This window comes from Macadamia integrifolia, chromosome 13 (genome assembly GCF_013358625.1).
Source record: "Macadamia integrifolia cultivar HAES 741 chromosome 13, SCU_Mint_v3, whole genome shotgun sequence".
NCBI lineage: Eukaryota > Viridiplantae > Streptophyta > Magnoliopsida > Proteales > Proteaceae > Macadamia > Macadamia integrifolia.
The window spans coordinates 13,502,991-13,521,995 of NC_056569.1; the positions used below are offsets into that span (position 1 = coordinate 13,502,991).

The 19,005-nt window shown below is 38.6% G+C and overlaps 1 protein-coding gene across 1 annotated transcript in view; it reads left to right on the forward strand.

Moving 5' to 3' along the window:
- LOC122059031 (SCY1-like protein 2) overlaps window positions 1-19,005 on the forward strand; it is a gene marked incomplete at its 5' end in the record, with an annotated part of 34,121 nt that overhangs the window by 3,967 nt on the left and 11,149 nt on the right. The window contains 5 exons of the mRNA XM_042621737.1: window positions 6,504-6,565; window positions 6,703-6,789; window positions 7,937-8,023; window positions 12,805-12,918; window positions 16,041-16,169. Of these exons, the coding sequence (XP_042477671.1) occupies window positions 6,504-6,565; window positions 6,703-6,789; window positions 7,937-8,023; window positions 12,805-12,918; window positions 16,041-16,169 (479 nt within the window). The remainder of the gene's footprint in view (window positions 1-6,503; window positions 6,566-6,702; window positions 6,790-7,936; window positions 8,024-12,804; window positions 12,919-16,040; window positions 16,170-19,005) is intronic.

The window sequence follows — 19,005 nt, forward strand, 5'->3', positions numbered from 1 at the left end:
GGGGGGGGGGGGAAGGGCGCAACACTCACCTTATCGACATGCTGTTTTCCAGGAATCCACTGGACTAAATCCGAAGAAGCATCACCAGAGCCATTCTGGGGAGCCACTGCCTCAACGATTTCATCGCCATCAAACTCCTCAATTCCAGATGCACTAGTAGTACTGCTGCTACCCCTTTCTCCAGCGTATCCGCTACTACTAGGGCTCAGTGGCTGATCGGCTTCAAGCTCTGAGTTGTCTCTAAATGCAATGCTAGCAAAAGAAAGCCCGCAAACCTCTTCACTAGCTTCAGACGCTGCTGAATTCATCGGGGGACCGCTCTCGAGCGGTTCCTCTATTTGAGGCTCCTGTCTTCCATCATGCTCTACGGCCGCTGATCCATCATTCTCTGCCTCACCAAAACCTCGTTGATCGGACGTCTCCTCGACGTCGGCAATGCCGTTGGATTCGTCCAACGTCAGAATCTGCAATCGTTTTTGAGTTGTTTCGAGAGTGTTATTAGAGTTGTCTCTGAATGCAATGTCAACAGAAGAAAGCTCTCGAACCTTTTCAGTTGTTTCGAGAGTGTACCGTTTGAAGATAGAGCTTCAATTTCAACCAAGATTAGGCTTCGATTGAAGGAGTAGGGCTTCGGTTGCAGAAGGAGGTGAACTTCAGAAGATGTAGGGCGAGCTTCGGTGAAGGACACTTTGGCTTCCTCTTCTTCTTTTGATCGAGGGGCATTTAGGGTATTATAAAAAAATAGGATAAGCACTTAAGAGCAAAATCTAACAGGTACTAACGAGTGGTAGAATCTTTTGATTTCGGGGGAGGGGAGTGAATTAATTAAAAAGTCGTGATGGAACTTGATATTTTCCCAAAAGTTCAGGGGAGGGGAGTGATAATTCCTCCTTTTTTTTTTTTTTTTTTTTAACTTCTCAGCCTTAGCCTCCTGAAAAAAATTAATTTCCAGTTTTGTTGAGAATAACTTTGTATAAGTCCACATTGCAAAATCTTCCAGTTCTTTATCTTTATTTAGAATGAAAGTTGGTACAGATTGGAAAAATTATTTGGGATTTTCTTGGGGAAGGGAGAGGAGGAAATATCACTTGATAAATTCAAAAACAGTTTACCAGTCGGGGATATCTCTGTTGGCTAACTGGTGGGGGCCTTCTTTTTAACTTTTTGTAATCGAATCAGAATAGTTATAAGGATTTGGGAAATCACTTCCTATTTGCAGAATGCTTTAGGATGATTGAAAGTGTCTTATTCTGGGATGACAAAACTAAAATCCAGATATTGGGATTTGAAGATTGTTAAATTGCACTCATTCTGAAGTTACTGATGGTGTTCTCTAAGTGCATCTTATCAATTTTTTTAAGTGAGTGTCATGCAAGGTACAAGGTGAGGCAGCTGGATTGACTTCAGTGAGGTGCAATATTCTAAACCCTAGGGATGGTGTCTCATACGCCTATATCAAACAGGTAGATTGAATAACTAGTTACAATTGAATCATATGACAGAATATCAGTCACAGAACTATAAACTAATCAAGAACAAGCATAATAAATGCAGAATATAGCAAATCAATGGTCTTCTAAAAAAAAATGCAAGATAACAAACTTGACCACTTTGACCTAAACAATGAAAAATTGGGCGCCATATTTTCAACTAAAAGAAGTCACTAGTGTTGCACTGCTCAAAAGGGCATGGTTTATGCTTTATTTGAAGCCCCTAGAGTTGCAATGGTTGAACAAACTTGGTTTATGCTTTGTTTGCTCTTGAACAAACTTGGTTTATGGTTTGTTTGCTAGAAGAGAAATGCCGAACTTTAAAAGCACACAAAGGCATTTAAGTAAGAAAAGGCACCAAAGGTGTACAGAGCCAGAGGTGTGCCTTGTGTGAGGCATGTTGCATGTGCCTTGGGGGCATGTTGCGTGAATTTTTGCTGCAGCATGGACACTATTGATATGAGGAGTGCCACTTTATGTTGGGCTTGAGCAATCAGTTCCTGCTTAAACAATTCTGTATATAGTATGAGATCGTAACATTTTATTTCACCTATCAATATGAAAAAAATTAGCGAGTGTTATCAGGGCACAAACCTCCAGTGAGAGGCACACTCCATGTGGCTTGTTATATATTGTTGAGGCATGCCCTTTTTGCGCGTTTGATGCCTTTTTTGTGCCTTTCTGAATTGGTTGCAAGGCTTAGCCCTTTTTGTTTGAACATTGCATCCTGAGGGGCTTGTTCTAGTTGAGTAACTGAGTGAATAAAGCTTGTTTTGCTAATTGGCCAAGTTGGAGGGTATTTATAGTCAAGGTAACTTTATAGGTCACGTGTGAGCATTTTTCACCATTTAAATGGCCCGATTCAACTTTGAAAGAGTGACACTCCACTTGCTGAATTTCTAACAGAGCCTTAAAAGTGTTGATGTCGAAAATGACTACATATCTTCTTTGTATGATCTCCATCTTTTGCCAAAGTGCAGAAGACTCGAAGGCCATAATTTTTATGCTTTCACAATCAACTCAGGTTTAGTGCACAAGTTCCAAAATTGTGCTCGAGTCAGACTGATGGAAGGGTGTGGTGGTGTTAATCACAGGAGCCAATGGAGAAGTGGAAGAGGTGGTAGATGAGTCTGCCATGTTGAATAAGTGAAAGAAGAAGAGACGTTAGCCTTTAGGAGGCTTCTGATACCATGAAAGAGCAACACAAAATTTGAATTCTATATTGAGTTTGTTGACTGTATACGTTGAGGTTACAAGTTTAAATAGAAGTATGAGTGTTGGTGTTACATAAGAGTTTGAGTTGCACAAGTCTCTTAAGAGATAAGAAGACTAGTTCAAACAAATTCAAAATGCATAACTGATTTGCCACGTAATGGAGGATTCAAAGTATTTTGAACTAGTTGAACGAGAGGATAACGATCAGGTTGTTGGAACCGGATCCTTATCCTCAACACTGTTCCCCACTTGACATTGATAGATTGTCAAAAAAGTTACATCGACGTTGAACCAAGCACTCTCGATGTTGAATTCCAACCTCAGTCCATTCTCCTCCTTTGTCACTCATCAATTCATCTTCCTCAGCACCATCAGCATCGCCTGAGTGAGTGTTGGCCAACTCACTGTGTTGACAACAATTGAGTGACAATGCCCAATAATAAGGATGTAATATATTTAGGTTTTAGCAACTCTACTTGTACTTAGGCTACATTTTTTTTTTTTGGCCAGTTTTTGTTAAATTTTGTGAAATATCTGATTTGCATACGACAGTTTTGATAAATGATTGTTGGCAAGGTGACCCAAGCGTTGGAGGGGTACCTAGTCGACAAGACGCCACCTGCCTGGGCATCACTTAGGCACCCGAGGTGTACAATATATGTAATATAGCAATGATAATGTTATATAATTATGCTTATATGCAACATAGAAGTCATATAAGTGCAATATGATATAATTATGCTAGTAATGACCTAATATGAGAAATCCAATGTTTAAGAAACAAAGCATATATATATACTGAATATTCAATAAAAAACAAAATAATAAAACGAAATCAATGTAAACTTGTGAAGTATCAAAAAGTGATATAATATAAGGCGTGTTGTCACAAGGCCACAAGGCGATGCCTAAGTGTCCAAGGCGGTCACCTTTCTTGCACCAAACATGGCATGTTGTCGCCTTGGACCTAAGAAAGTGCCTTGATGCCTAGATGATGCCTTGGAAACTGATAAATCATACATATTTATTTGAAAAACTATGCTCTCCGTATCCTTGAGGTGTGCTCCTTTTTTGCAGTTTGTGCCTCAGCCTCTTGGAGGCCTTTTGCACCTTGAGGACACCATGAACCTTAACAACACTGTGTCTAGTTTGCTACCTCAATAGTTATGGACTTCATAGTGCATGTTTTGGTAAGCTTTAGGGCCTCTGCTTCAGGGCTTCTAGAAGCCAGTTTCTTTGGTTTAGAAAGGCCTATCTGATATAATTATTTTGTTTGGAATCTTTTTTGTCTGAAGCACGAGTACCTAGGAGCCAAGGGGCGTGTTTTTTAAGTTTCTTGGGTTTCTGTGACAAAGATTTCGAACAAAATTATTTTGTTGGTTGCGTGTTTTGAGCCTGCATGAGCCCAGAAGATGGCTTCTAGGAGCTGGCCCAAAAGCTTACCCAAGGATGCACTTAATGTTCTTATTTCTTGATCCTTAGTTTTTGATGTAGATGCACACCCATGGACCGATCCAAACCCATCTGGGTATCCAGACGGATGAACCTGATCCAATTTGGGTCTTTGACCAGTAGGATCTATTAGGATTTTATTTTTATTCTGATGCAATCTTTTATTTTGGGAGCTTTAGTAGATAGCTACTAGGATTTAGTTTTCAATTAATTTGAATTTCCAGATTAGAGTAGGTTTTCTTTAACGTTGGTTTTCTTTTACTATTTATGTCATGTAACTGATTGAGTAATAAGAGAATAGAATGATGAATTGAGTTTGAATGTTTGAGAGCCTTAGGGTTATGTGTGTGATTCTTCCCCCCCTCTTTGTGCGATTTCTCCTTCTCCCCCACAACTCTGAGACCCATCTTAGGGATTTCTGCCCTACGGCCCCTCTCCCTACCGGCCCTCCACCAACTTGGTATCAGAGCCGAAGGATCCTTCATTCGTTCTCTCCCTGTTCCTCTTCTTCCTCCCCATTCTTTTCTTCAGTTCTTTGCCACGACTGACCCCCCCCCCCCCCCCCAAAAAAAAGAAAAAGGCTCGCTGAACCCTAACTCCATCCCTGTGCCTCTCAAGCACAACCCCATCGACTCATTCCACTGACCTTGGATCGGAACCCTCCCTTTTTCCTGGGGTTTTGATGGCAACCACAAAAAAGAAAAAAAATCCCTTCGTTTCCCACAGCAAAACTCCATCATCCTCCCCTTTCTCTAACCACTTTAATCAACCCATATCCTTCTTTCTAGGTTCTGCTAGCAGCGACAAAGAGAAAAAAAATAAAAATAAAGAGAGAAACGAGAGAGCTTGAATCAAAACAGAAAGAAGGAGAAAAGAAGACGAGAAGAGAGAGAACGAAATAGAAAACAAAAGAAGGAGAAGAGAAGACGAGAAGAGAGAGACGGAGACATACCTGTTCTCGACTTCTTCCATCATTGCCTGGTATGCCATTGAACATCTTGCCATCCTGGAATCTTGTTGATCATCAAAGTTTCTTGGTCAGTCCTTTCCCTCACAGCAGCTTCATCGAACTACTGTCATCACAATTCCTGGCCCTTGCTGGTCTCTTGTCTCCAAGAAACCCCTTGCCCTTCTGTCGGTAATCCAAACCCCACCCCCGATAATCCTTTTCTTACTTTCTTTAATTTTTTTTTTTGATTTTCCAACTCTTCCCCCTCTCTTTACCTTTTTTATTTTCCTTATCCTTATTTTCCACTTGCTTCCAATTCTACCCTTCCCACATACCTTATGTTTACTTTGTGTTGCTAATTGATTATCTTCTAATTACCATTGTGCCCCTCACTTAAATATCTCCATTTTATTACCATTTGGCCATTCCTCTTTAAAATTCCATCCATTTCAAGGTTGCCATTCTTTATGCACATCATGGAGGTTGATCGATACACTTTGCTCCTTCCGATTAGAGATGATCTCCGTACCCTACGAGAAAAACTTTCTAGTCTCCATACAGGTGTTCGAGAGCTTGCTGGTAGTAATAACACCTTCTATGAGAAATTGTCAAACATGGTAGAATCTTCAAAAAGTGGATCAAACATGGAAACACATGTGGACCAATTAGTAACGACAACAAAGGTGAGAGGACAAGAAGATCGTGGATCAAGTAACGATGGACATCAGTGCAGTGACAGTTGTTCACTATCATGAGTTTGTTTTCCCCCACGACTTTTCCGACTTGAATGCACCTTCGAAGCTTCACATCTTAGATTTGGTTTACATGGTAGACAAGAAGCAGTGCACCCCTGCTCGTGAGCTTCTATTGTTATCCTTCTACAAAACTAGTGGACGAGTTTTTCTTAACACCAGGGGAGTCGATGTAGATACACACCCATGGACCGATCCAAACCCATCTGGGTATCCAGACAAAGATGAACCAGATCTAATTTGGATCTTTGACCAGTAGGATCTGTTAGGATTTTATTTCTATTCTCATGCAATCTTTTATTTTGGTAGCTAAGTAGTAGATAGGTACTAGGATTTAGTTTCCAATTAATTTGAGTTTCCAAATTAGAGTATGTTTCCTTTAATGTTGGTTTTCTTTTACTATTTATGCCATGTAACCGATTGAGTAATGAGAGAATAGAATGATGAATTGAGTTTGAATGTTTGAGTCTTAGGGCTGCGTGTGATTCTTCCCCCCCGCCCCCCCACTCTTTGTGCGATTTCTCCCTCTTCCATGCAACTCTGAAACCCATCTCAGGGATTTCTGCCCTACCCCTACCGGCCCTTCATCAGTGTTTTTTCCTTGATTACATCGTTTGTTTTCAAACTCATGTTCATTCTTTGCAGGTTCTCCATTTTTTCGGGATGATACTAGGTTGCGTGCTCTTCGGTTCTTGGACCACATGCTGGTATATGTTTATATAATTTCTTCTGGCAGTTATTGAAATCATGCTCTCTTGGTGCACTTTTGAATGAGAATATAAAGTTAAAAGAAAATGTCGGTGGATATAGGACTTCGGAAATGATGAATTTCATCTGCTTGCAGGAAAGGGATAATATGCAGAAGTCTGAGTTTTTAAAGGCATTATCTGATATGTGGAAAGATTTTGATTCCCGTGTATTGCGGTATAAGGTTGAGCCATCCCTTGTCCCATTGTTGCATCCATTGTTATGATGATTCATATATTAGATTATTAGGAGTCTTAACTTGTTCATGTAGTTAAGTATGTGAGCACTAAATCAACTAATAGTCTTCTGTTAAACATGACTTTTAATTCTTTCATTCCCATGTGTATGTTGGTTCATCCGTGTTTCATAATTTGGTCGAAAGAACTTCTATGATAAATTCTATTAGGGTGAGGGGAATCCGTAAAGATTGAAAAAGGAATTTGAGGGGTGAAACTCTTTGTTTATTCTGACAATATTTTATAGGAGGTTGAAGATGGCCATTCATTTTTCATGCATTTTATATCACAAAAATAGTCCCATTTATTTACTCTCTTCCTGAAAGTTGACGACTCCAATTTTTCTATTACCTAATATTCATAGAATTTGGTTTGAATTGCTTAAGGGTATGGGAACATAAAAAGAGAGGTCAAAAGTTCTTCCTGGTGTACAAGAGTCCAAAGTAAACTCTCAAAGACCTTGCTGCCATTTTCCTTTCGAGGACTCTGTCACCCAGATAAAGGGAACACCTCCATAAGGTACAGGCCTGAATACAAATACTTTTAGATGGTGCCTTTTAATGGGTCGGAAATCTTCTTCAGAAAGGCCCTAGATACACTAAACATTGTAGGGTTTTTGTGTCCATCCTTCTCCCAAAGCTGCTTTGAATCGAAAGACCGCCATTATAGAAAGAAGTCAAACAAGGCTTCACTGTACTTTTGAAAGTACCATTCCAAGATGTACAGCAGTCCCCTTTATGTGATGATGCCAACCTGGGAAGTGTTTTTATACCAGTATCATGGTTATCAAGGGGATAAAGCTACAAAGGCGATGGAGGATAGTAAAAAACCAAGGTGACACCAATAAGGTGGCAATGCGTTGTGCCAGTTAGGCTGAACCGCCTTATCGCATTGGTGCCGCCTTGATAAGTATGGTATCCATACCATAGAGTAAGTTCGAAAGCTGCTTTAGCCTACTAACTGTTCTTGCTTGCCTGCAGATATGCTTGAAGCAATTTATAAATTTTATTTGTTGGATTTGTATTTGGTCATAGAACAAACTAAATTGAAATCTAAGTGAGTCATCTAAGTTTTCGGTTTTATGATTCCATGTAGGTACTTCCACCTTTATGTGCAGAACTTCGGAATATGGTTATGCAACCAATGATATTACCCATGGTTCTCACCATAGCAGAGTCCCAGGTACTGTATTTAGGAAATATGTGCAATGCATATGTTTTTGCGTGTGTATTGCAAATTTTCTTGTCAAGTATTTAAATTTTTTACTTGATCTTGGGAGTGGTTATGTTTTCATAAATAAACTCACACTTGATCTTGGGGGGTTACGTTTCATAAATAAACTCACAGCTGCAATCTTTCAAGAGTTTGGAAGAATAAATTCAATTTTCAGGGTTGAATGGTAGTATTTTAATAGTGCCGTTTTCATTTAAAAATAGAAAAGGATAGACAAGCATTAGTTCTTTTGATAATGTGATTTATCTCTTTAAACAGTCTTATTATCGTGAGATGCACTTGCAAGAAATCCTATTCTAGCGCCTGATCCACGAGGCAAGACACTCATGCGTGAAGTTAGGTCATATTTGTTATGGCGTCATGGCGACCTAAGGCAGTGGAGGGGTGGCTAATCGATTGTGTTGAATTGCCCGCTATGGCGTTGCCATGGCAATCAAATCGCCTGTGTGTTATTTTCTTATTTCTCCTATTTTCTAAAGTTATTTGTATGTTATAATATGTACCATATGACATAAAAAAGTCAATCAACATTAAGCAACATGAAGTCATAAAAAATCAACATAGTCACACTCACATCGAGTCATAAGGTAACAAAAAATCAACATGACTTATTGTCATTTAGAGAAATGCTCTTGTTCTATCATAAGTTTTATTGGTCAAATGATTTTATTTTACATGAGACTTTTTGTATTAGGTATAACACAAAACTAGCTTCCCGACAAGTCTAAGATTACTTAAATCTGAGTTGAAGATTACTGAAATATGAGTTGTTATGACAAGGTTATGTTCCAGTTAAACCTATTTCTAAAGTGTACGAATGCTGTTAAATCGCCTGAATGAATATATTTTTATGGACATCAAAACAAAAGATTATTTTTTAGGACTTTTGGTTTTTAGCAATATTTTACCCTAATAAGATTTATAAAATTTTCATAATTGAGAAATAACCTTAGCATTCGAAAGTTGAAAATCGTCCTACAACCAAAAATCCAGTTTTTGTTCTTGGACCGGGGGGTTGACTTTGTATCCTCATGGAATTTGATTTTTAAATTATTTTTATTGGATTCAAATATGGGGTATTTGCTTATTTATGAATAATATCTTAAGTAAATGAAATAACAAAATATAAAACATTTACTTAAATGGTATTTGGCATAAATAAGTGCAAAAAATATTAGGCGGCATACTGTGCAATAAGGCGACAATTGCCTTGGCCCCAGGCAAGCCGCTTGGACGCCAAGGCGACTACATGACAACTACGAGTGAGGTTCAAATTTGAAAAAGAAATATAAAAGGGGAACAAGTGCAGAACTGCAGGCCTGACAGAACTACTGTTGTAGCAGAGTTGCACTAGAGTGCAGTTCTGCAGGCCCTATCTACTATGTGGCAGGTTAGGTGAGGCCCAAATTTAATGACAGTTACGTCTCACCCTACCCCCTAAGTATGTGGCAAGTTTGAGTCCAATCTGGGCCTGCTAAGTGTCAGGATAAAGCAGAGAGAATTGGTAAAAAAAAAAAAAAAAAAAAATTTGAACAATGCTGGAATGCTGAAAACTATAGGGTAAAATGTACGATACAAGGTAGAGGGCCATTCTAATGAATCAGTGACACTTGACCAGCCCCACGTGATGGTTCAGATTTATCCACTGCTCATGCCATGCACAGAAATAGAGCTGTAGAAACAGCATTCCCATCTACTTCTACCAGACTTGCATCCATTTGGCCTATATACGAATCTTTAAAGGGAAAAGATAAAGGTCACCTCTCCACAGTGACAATTAGCACTTCACAGCTTGCCATGTACTGGGAAATGGGTTTGTCCACATGATAGAGGAGTCGACCCACATCGTTAGTAAACTTCAGCCCAAATTGAGCAGAGGAAGTGTCTCAAAGTTGCAGATGCCATCTTCAATATTCCTTTTCCTCGTGGCAATTTTGTACTTTTATTTGTAACTTTGGATTAAACTTTGAACAACTTTTCTTTACTTGTTTTGGTTTAAAATTTATCAGTGAGAGTGAGATAGGTATGAATTCCTCCATCACCTAGACCCATCCATGCCTTGCCACATGGCAAATGGTTGTAGCACTAAATTTCACTAGACATGTTGATTGTTAGAAGCTCCCTTTAAACATTAAAAAAAAAAAAAATTTATAAGTAGGACAACAGCATTACACAGTTATAGAAACTTACATTCAAACAGAAATATTACGTAAGTAATATAGAAGATGAAGCATATTTTACTATTGTGCTTATCCTATCTGCAAGTCAACATGCGCCTTAATAGCATCATTTTGAAATACTAAGTGACATGTTGGAGGAATACTCTGCATGCATGATTGCAACGAGTGCATTTGCATTCAGGCTTTGTACTAAATTGGTGGAAGAAGTTCTGTGAGATTAGGATTTAAAACTTGGTATTGTGGGTGGATTGGTTACCATCAGTCCTGTTTGGAGGGAAAAATGTTGGTATCTACAAGCATCGGATGGATTGGTGTTGGCCAATCCTGTTCTAGATTCTTATTGATACACCCGACCTTGTCTGGTAATTATTATTTTCTTGGTATAGTAATTAACTTAACCTTTTCTCTAATCTGATAATGGAAAAGAAAAAAATCTCATGAGTAGAAAACATGATAAAGAATTTACCGTGATATCCGCAGAAGGAAACATGTGGAATTAGAAACATATCATGGATGAGAGGAAATGAGGAGCCTTTGTGACATGCTTTTCTAAATTTAATGCAGTCATAGTTGTGTGTTTCATTGCATATTGTCGTCCCCAAAGTTTGGCAAGACCATGAATGACTTTATGATCATCGTGCTTTAAATATCTGGGGAAGCTTGGTTATTTGCCTTTGTAATAAGATTCTTTCATTGCCAAAATTCTCTTTCATACGTACCTACAATTAAATAAATATATTGTGGGGGACCCCAATAGGTCCTTGTTTATAGGAAGTACGTCAGAATGGGAAAATGAGGTGATCTAGACTTATTGCTGCTATCCAACAGTGTCAATGTTTCAATTGAGGGTTCATAATATAATCTTATCAATTGTTATAATTTTTTTTATCGAATAAAATATTCAGATGCCTGGTTGAAAACAGTAATTTGATGCTTCTCACTGTTCCTACGTTGTGCTTTCTGGACTACTTGATTGAATTTGTTGCTTTGAAGCCACTGCCCTACTCTACTTTAGTCTATGAATGTTTCAACTATGGCATCTGTAACTTTCATTTTCCTTCACTTTCAAGTGGGAAGACAATGGTGACTGAATTACTTTGGTCACAGCTATTGCCATGGCCTTTTTGCAAACAGACTCTCCTGCCAACATATCACATTTTTAGTTTGCTTGCTGACTTACTGTTCACTTACATAATTTTAAATGAAAGGGATTGAAAACAGATAAGCTGGCAACTATTGCACAATCATAATAAACCCAGAGTGATCCTGGGTCCTGACTGAGCAACTTCACATTTTAAAAACTCCCGAAAGGTGGCAGTTAGTGGTTAGTTATAGTTTGGGAGGTTGGTTAAGTTGATCATGGGTGGTAAGTGGTTGGAGTTGAATCGGTATAAAAGAGACTAAAGAAGTTTGTACGAATGACTAAATTTCTGTCATCTGTCATCAGTCATCACTATGCTTAGAGCTGTAAATACTTTAATGTGATTTTTTTTTTTAAATCATAATCTGGGGAAATAATGTATTTGTGATTTTGATTCCTAGTGAAATTGAAATGTCTTGCTAGATTGCGATGAAAACTAACACCATGGATCATCCTTTGATGATTTGATCGGAACTCCCCTTCTCTCAATTCCTTCACCTTTTCCAGACTCCATATCATCACCTGACAATGACACGATATGGTCCCCATTACATACTGAAGGTTACTGTGACATTAGTTGTGGTCATCATTTCTGTCCATCTTCTTTATTGTTGGTTTTGGGATTTTCTTTATCTCCTAGTTGTCGCAATAATTTTTTATACCTCCCCTCCCCTCCCCTCCCCTCCCCTCCCCTAAGCGAAAGGGTCATTACACAATGCTGGTCCTGCAGGGTCCTAGGAGTATAGTTGTCAAGGCGTTGCTTAGGCAGCCAGGCTCTTTCTTGGGTCCTAGGGAACAACACTCCTTGTTGACACTAACAAGTTTATGTTGATTTGTGTTTATTGCTTATATTATATCCTATACTTTCTTTATTATACGTTGGTTTTCTCATATTAGATCATTACTAGCATAGTTATATCATATTGCATTGATATGGCTTCTGTGTTGCATATAAGCAGAAATATATAGAATTACCATTACCATATTACAGTCATATACTGCACGCCTGGGGCGTCTTGTTGCCTAGTCTTGTGACAACTATGACTGGGAGGGGTGAGTTTGGATATGGTCTTAACCTTCGTCCTTTTTTTTGCGGAAAGTGGCCGCTCTGAAGATTCATACCCGGGCATTTGCCCTGGCAGTCTGAACATTTTTACCATTGCTCCAAGCAATGACCCCTATACACTGGCACCCATACCCCCCCACCAAAAAAGGGGGCAGGGGGAAAGAAAGAATTTTGCAATATCATTCCTGCAACTGAGAGGTAAAGGTAGATTCGTGGTGCCATTCAATGGTAGAAGATTGATTGGAAGCGTGGATGCTGTCTTTTACATTTTATGCTTGAGAAAAATCTGGTATTCCAATTGAATATGGAATGACATTTTTTTTTTTAATGTCTGTTATTATAGGATAAAAATGATTTTGAGCTATCAACACTTCCAGCTTTGGTTCCTGTTCTGAGCATGGCAGCTGGCGAGACACTATTGCTTCTTGTTAAACATGCAGAGCTGATTATTAACAAGGTAACTGTAATTTCTTTGTCATCTCGTCTGCTATTTGGTTGAAGTAGTTTTTGCATGAATTTCTCATGTAATGAAGGGGCAGTGGTACATTATCTATGGGTGAGCTAACTAGCTCATCTGATCAATTAAATGGCAAAAGAGGTTCTTAGGATCTTAGTACACTGTATAAGTGTAATTACTGAAATACCTTTTGATTTTTTCTATTGATGGAAATGGTCGGGTATGTCACCCTAGTCACCGTGGGTGACATGATGTTGCCTGACTATTTGCAAGTAGCTTCTGCCTATATTGAGAATAGACTTAACACCTAAAAATTTGTAGATACAACATATTTGGCATATTGTGTAGTATAAGTCCATAACTGAACTAATTTCTGGGTGCTGGAAATTTAAAATCTGGCTTCTCATTCTCCACAGTGCAACCTTCCTTCAGAGTGGTAGAACCATGACCGATCTGAATATTTCCTTCTATTTATTTTTATGGACGAACTGGTGCATGCAGGGGTCAATGAAACCCTAACTAGTGCTTGTATTAACCAAAAAAATGAACTGATGAGATGAGATGACACTTTAAATTGCGTAATATGTGACTGATGAACTGTAACCCCACAACTCAACTCGACTAAGCCTTATTAACTAAATGAGGTTGGCTACATGGATCCTGTTTGCTATTCAGCTCTATTCAAAGCAATAATTGTTGTCATCTGTAATACTTGCATGCCTTTTCTCACTTCTCCCAAAATCATTTTAGACCTGCCTCTGGCTCTTTTAGCTCATCCAATATGGATAATATCACTCCTTATCTTATCGGTTTATACAAAGGTCTTTGTTGCAATTATGCATCTCAATATCTTCATCCCGGTTACCAATTTTGATCAGTAACCTAACACCGATCAGAAATTTATCAGAGAACTTTGGAAAGTTCATATCTTATGCCTCAGTTAAAGCGTTTTCAGAATTGACAAATAGCTGGGAGAGTCACTCAAAAAATCTCTTGAAGTTACTGGTGACAAAACTGTATTACTAGAGTGACAAAACAGAATTTTTAATCCAACCAACGGCAATTGAACTTTATGGTTAGTGCAGCAAGAGAGTCCTTTTTGTTGGTAGAATTCGTCCCAAGATATCAAAGCAGAAGTGTCTGGTTTGTTGGGAGTTGTCATGCCCTCTTTTGGGGTCCTAGCTAATTTCCAAAACAGGAGGTAGGAGCAATGCTCAAAGAGAGCAGCAGATCAGTTTTCATCTCGAATAACTATTGTAGCAACCAATGTGGTGCATGGAGAAATAGGAAGTGACTCTCTCACCTGCATCTAGGTTGGAAACTAGAACCAAAACCTAAGCATATCACTTAGTAGGGAAATAATGACTTATCATTCAACAAATACTACTCTTGTAGTCCTGTTCCTTAATGTCCACATTGGGATTTTTAAGTTGTCTAAGTAATCCATTAATTTTGATTGTTTTTTCCGTTTTTATCCTTTGGCACAATAGCTAAGTAGTCTTACTTCCCTTATGAATGAGGGTCCATTTGAAATCCATGTTATTTGAAGGGTGGACTTGAAAAATAAATTAAGAAAAATGGGAAGTTTGGGTATTGATTACCATTCATTAAAATGTGTGTTCATAAGAAGTGATCTTTGAGGAACAGAATTAGCAACTAATTGCAGACGTAATATGGTAGAACTGTAGTCCGAAGCCTTAAAGAGGGAAGGACCAGATCTTCCACTCAAATCAAATAAAATCCAACTCAAGAACTGATTACAAACTACATCTAACCCTAAATTTATGGAAGAGCTCTAAAGAAACATAATAAAATTTGACACTCTAATTTAACTATTAAAATCCAACTCGTCCAACTCGTCGTCACCTTATTGTCTCTCTTAGAAGACTAAGGCACCATTTGATAACGTTTTCAGAAACATCTTTTTCCGTTTTTCTATGCTCATAGCCTCATAAACGGAAAAACACCCCAAAATCTGTATGATTAACCTGTTTCGTTTCACCTGTTTTTGAAACATAAATAGAAATTTATGCTTATTTCTGTGTCTAGAAATGGGTTTGATGAAACAAGTCAGACTTGTTTTTCCGTTTCTTGGAACAACTTGTGGGCCAAAAAATCGATAGACCCCCCCGATGAAAAGTTGCAACTCCCAATCCAGCATTTACCTTAAATGGCGGCTTTCCAAAGTTCGAAGATTCTCTAGGGAAATGAGAAGGAATACATTGAATTTTTGCTTTGCTAATGGGAGGCCTTAAATTCACATCCATCGATTCTTTTGTGGATTTCTTCAAATTCTCTCCGGACCCTCATGAATCGATTACTGAATCATTGATGGGGATTGAAGTTTGAATTCCCAGCAAAACACACACCAACCCGAGGAATCTACCCAACCCTACTCAATTCGAAAAACAGGTTTATCAAACACCAAAAGATCCATTTCTGTTCCTAGAAACGATAAAAATCGTTTCTTCTATTTCTAGACACAGATACAACAGAAACGTTATCAAACGGTGCTTAAATTCCCCCTCATGGGTATGTAAGAGGAAGTCCATTTACAAGTGGTGCCCATAACTAAAGCCTATTAAAAAAAATATGATAATTAATAAGGAAAGAAAAAAAGTTCCTTTAAATGCTGAAACTTGCAAATCCTTTTCCTTCTGTTGTGGATAGAGTCCATAGAGTCTCTATTTGACATTTGGACTATGGCTTGCAATGTGGAGGCATAGGGAGCCATCTTGGAGGAAGCTCTATGTTCATAGTTGGAACTCTTTTAAGAAGAAAATAGAGCATTAATGTAACTGAATGCTCCCAACTTTCTGATTATGTTTCATTTTCCCAAATGTCCTGAAATTAGATGTAATTCTCTAACTTAAGATTTACTAGTTCTCTGGAAATATTGTAATGTCTAATGCTCTTATCCCACCCCCCCCCCCCCCCCCCCCCCGGCGGGGGGTAATGGTGTAATGGTGCTTTATACTTATTAGATCCTATATCAGTGGTTGTTAGAACCTGGGCTGTATTGCATCATTGGATCTTCATGTGATGTTCTCGTCCTTCAGAAACTATGAGTTTTGCATGTATGATAATCTAATTGCTGTCTTGTTTGATCTGCAACTACTTAGACCAGCCAGGAGCACTTAATTTCGCATGTACTTCCCTTGCTTGTTCGAGCTTATGATGATAATGATGCTCGCATACAAGAAGAAGTTTTGAGAAGAACAGTTTCCTTGGCAAAGCAACTGGATGTTCAGGTGATTATCCTTGTAGTCCTCGATTTTCTAGTGCTTTGACTGACATTTTCATTGTTGTAACCTTCTTGATTTTTTACAGATGTAACTAAACATATCTTCTACCTTACAATTTCATGGCCTAATGGGTGCCCTCATCAATTGAATTGCTTTCTATATTATTAAACTATTTTTTTTTTTCATCTGTATTAGAGAACGATTGAAATGATTTGTATTTGCTTGTGTATTTTGAACTCGAGGCTTGCAGGACCTTGAAGGCTGTAACAGTGTAAGTCTCACAGTTGCTTCTTTTTATCAATAAGACTGAGAAACCCCACCTAGCGTTTAAGTATTGAGTTGAGACTTGGGGTACTGGTTCAACTTGAGGATCTGACAACCCCTCTCTTGATGGGTGTCATGAAATCTAGAACTGAAACCAATTCCTGCACACACGAAGCAAGAGAAAGAGAAAAGAAGAAGAAAGGAGACCGCCAGGAAAGAAGAGGCTCACTGTTAGTCAATGTGTGCTAACCGGGAGCTGTAGGGTTTATTTAATAGTCAAAAACAAGTTACAAGACAAATATACCTCCTACCACACCATGTACTCATAAAAACATAAGAGAAAACCAATAATACCCAAACTATCCTTATGCTAGTAAACATAACAACATATGAGCTTTATTACTACCCTTGCAAGTTGGAGCATATACATCACCCATGACCAGCTTGGAACAACCTTCCGAAAGGAAGAACACAATAAAGGCCTGGTGAATATCCAATTGATCTGCAGAAGCAACAAATGGAGTGACAATTAGTTTTCCCATAACTGCATCCCTTACAAAATGACAGTTGACTTCAATGTGGTTGTTCCTCATTAAACACTGGATTACTTGCTATGTAGATGGCTGTTTGATTGGTAACAGGAAGCCCATATTCCTGAAAAAGGGATCTTAATCACATTAATTCAGCTGCAATATAAGCCAAAGCTCTATGCTCAGCCTCAACACTCAACCTTGCCACAATAGTTTTCTTGTTACTCCACGTGACAAGATTTCCACCAACAAAAGTACAATGGCCTGTGGTTGATCTTCTATCCGCCATTAACACCAGCCCAGTCTACATCTGAATATGCAACCAAATCAGCATGATCATTAGGTCTATAAATGAAGCCCTTATCATGAGCCCCCTTGAGATAACGCAGAATTCGGCAGGCAGCCTCCTAGTAAAACTTTTCTGGTGATTCTATAAAATGAGTAGTAACACCAACAACAAAAGATATATCTGATTGTGTAGTAGTAAAATCAGTTTGCCAACAAGTCTACTATACTAATGTTTATTTGTAAAATCCATAGTTGTCATGGCGTCGCCAAGGCAGCGATTTGGCGTCCTTGCTGAAAAAAAAGTTCATGGCAGTGCAACGATTTACGTGACTCACAAATGGCGGTCGCCATTGGCTGATAGGCGTTGCCATGGCACCTCCATGGACGCCAGGTCACGCCTGATTCACTAGGCGGCGATTTTTTTTGTAAAATGCAGGGTGATTTTGATAGAGTTATGTTGATTTTTGATGATTTGATGTTGCTTAATGTTCGTTTTATATGTTACAGGGTATATATTGTAGGCTTGTAGTATGCTAAATAACTTTAGAAAATAGAGAAAATAAAAAATGACATATGGGCGATGTGACCGCCATGGCAACGCCATAACAGGTGATTCATCACCAAATCGATTAGCCACCCCTCCACCGCCTTGGATCGATTTGACGCAATGACAACTATGGTAAAATTTGCGTCGTCATCAGTCTCTTAACTTTTGATGTGGGTCCATAGACATATCTGTTAGAACGAACACCAAGAAATATGAAGAAAATGAACAGATTAAACAAAGATACAGAGATTTAACGTCGTTCACACACCAATGTAATGTGCTTCATCCACAAGTGAAGCTGAAGATAATTCACTATGTTGGGGAAAAAATATTACAGTAGAGATCTCTCAAGAACACCCAAACACGTAGAAGGAACTCTCCCCTGAAAACCCTAACTCAAAAATCCGCAAATCTCGCTTGCGCAACAAGATAATAGAACAAATATATATACTCTTTCAAGTCGGGGCTGATCCATTAAGCGCATCTGGTTGGGTCATACCTATTGGCCCAAGCCCTTTGCTACTATCACAGATCTCAAGATAAATCCCGTTTGGGTAGCCACAAAAAAATGTTGGAGCTAGTCAATCCTTGAAACGGGCACAAAAATTTGAGACACATAACAATATCAACTAGCTTGGATGCAACCAATACTAGTATCAGAAAGAAGCACATCCTCTGAGAGAGGCTCACACCCTTTTTACTTTGAATCACTTCAATCATTTGTTATCAAGGCGAGAAGGCAACCAAGGTGATGGAACATGGTAAAAAAGCAAGGCGGCGCCTTGCCCAGGCGACCAAGGCGCTAGTCCAGGTTGAGCCGCCTTGTCACCTAGGCGACACCTTGATAAATATGCTTCAATATCAAGAAAATAACAGGGAACACTTAAGTCTATCATCATAAATAAGATACAGATTCACCTAAGTGTATCATTACCTGATATGATAATGTCATTAACGTATACTACCAATACTATCACCCGAGAATCCCAATGATGAACAAAGACTGAATGATAAAAATAGCGCTGTGAGAAACCACAATGGGTAATAGTAGAATTGAACTTATCAAACTAGACTTTGGGGGATTGTTTCAAACCATAAATCGCCTTACATAATAACTTTCACACTTTCCCAACATTCTCTCTCTGAGCAACATACCAGGAGGTTTCTCCATGTACACCTCCTCATGCAAATCACCATATGAAAACCCATTTTT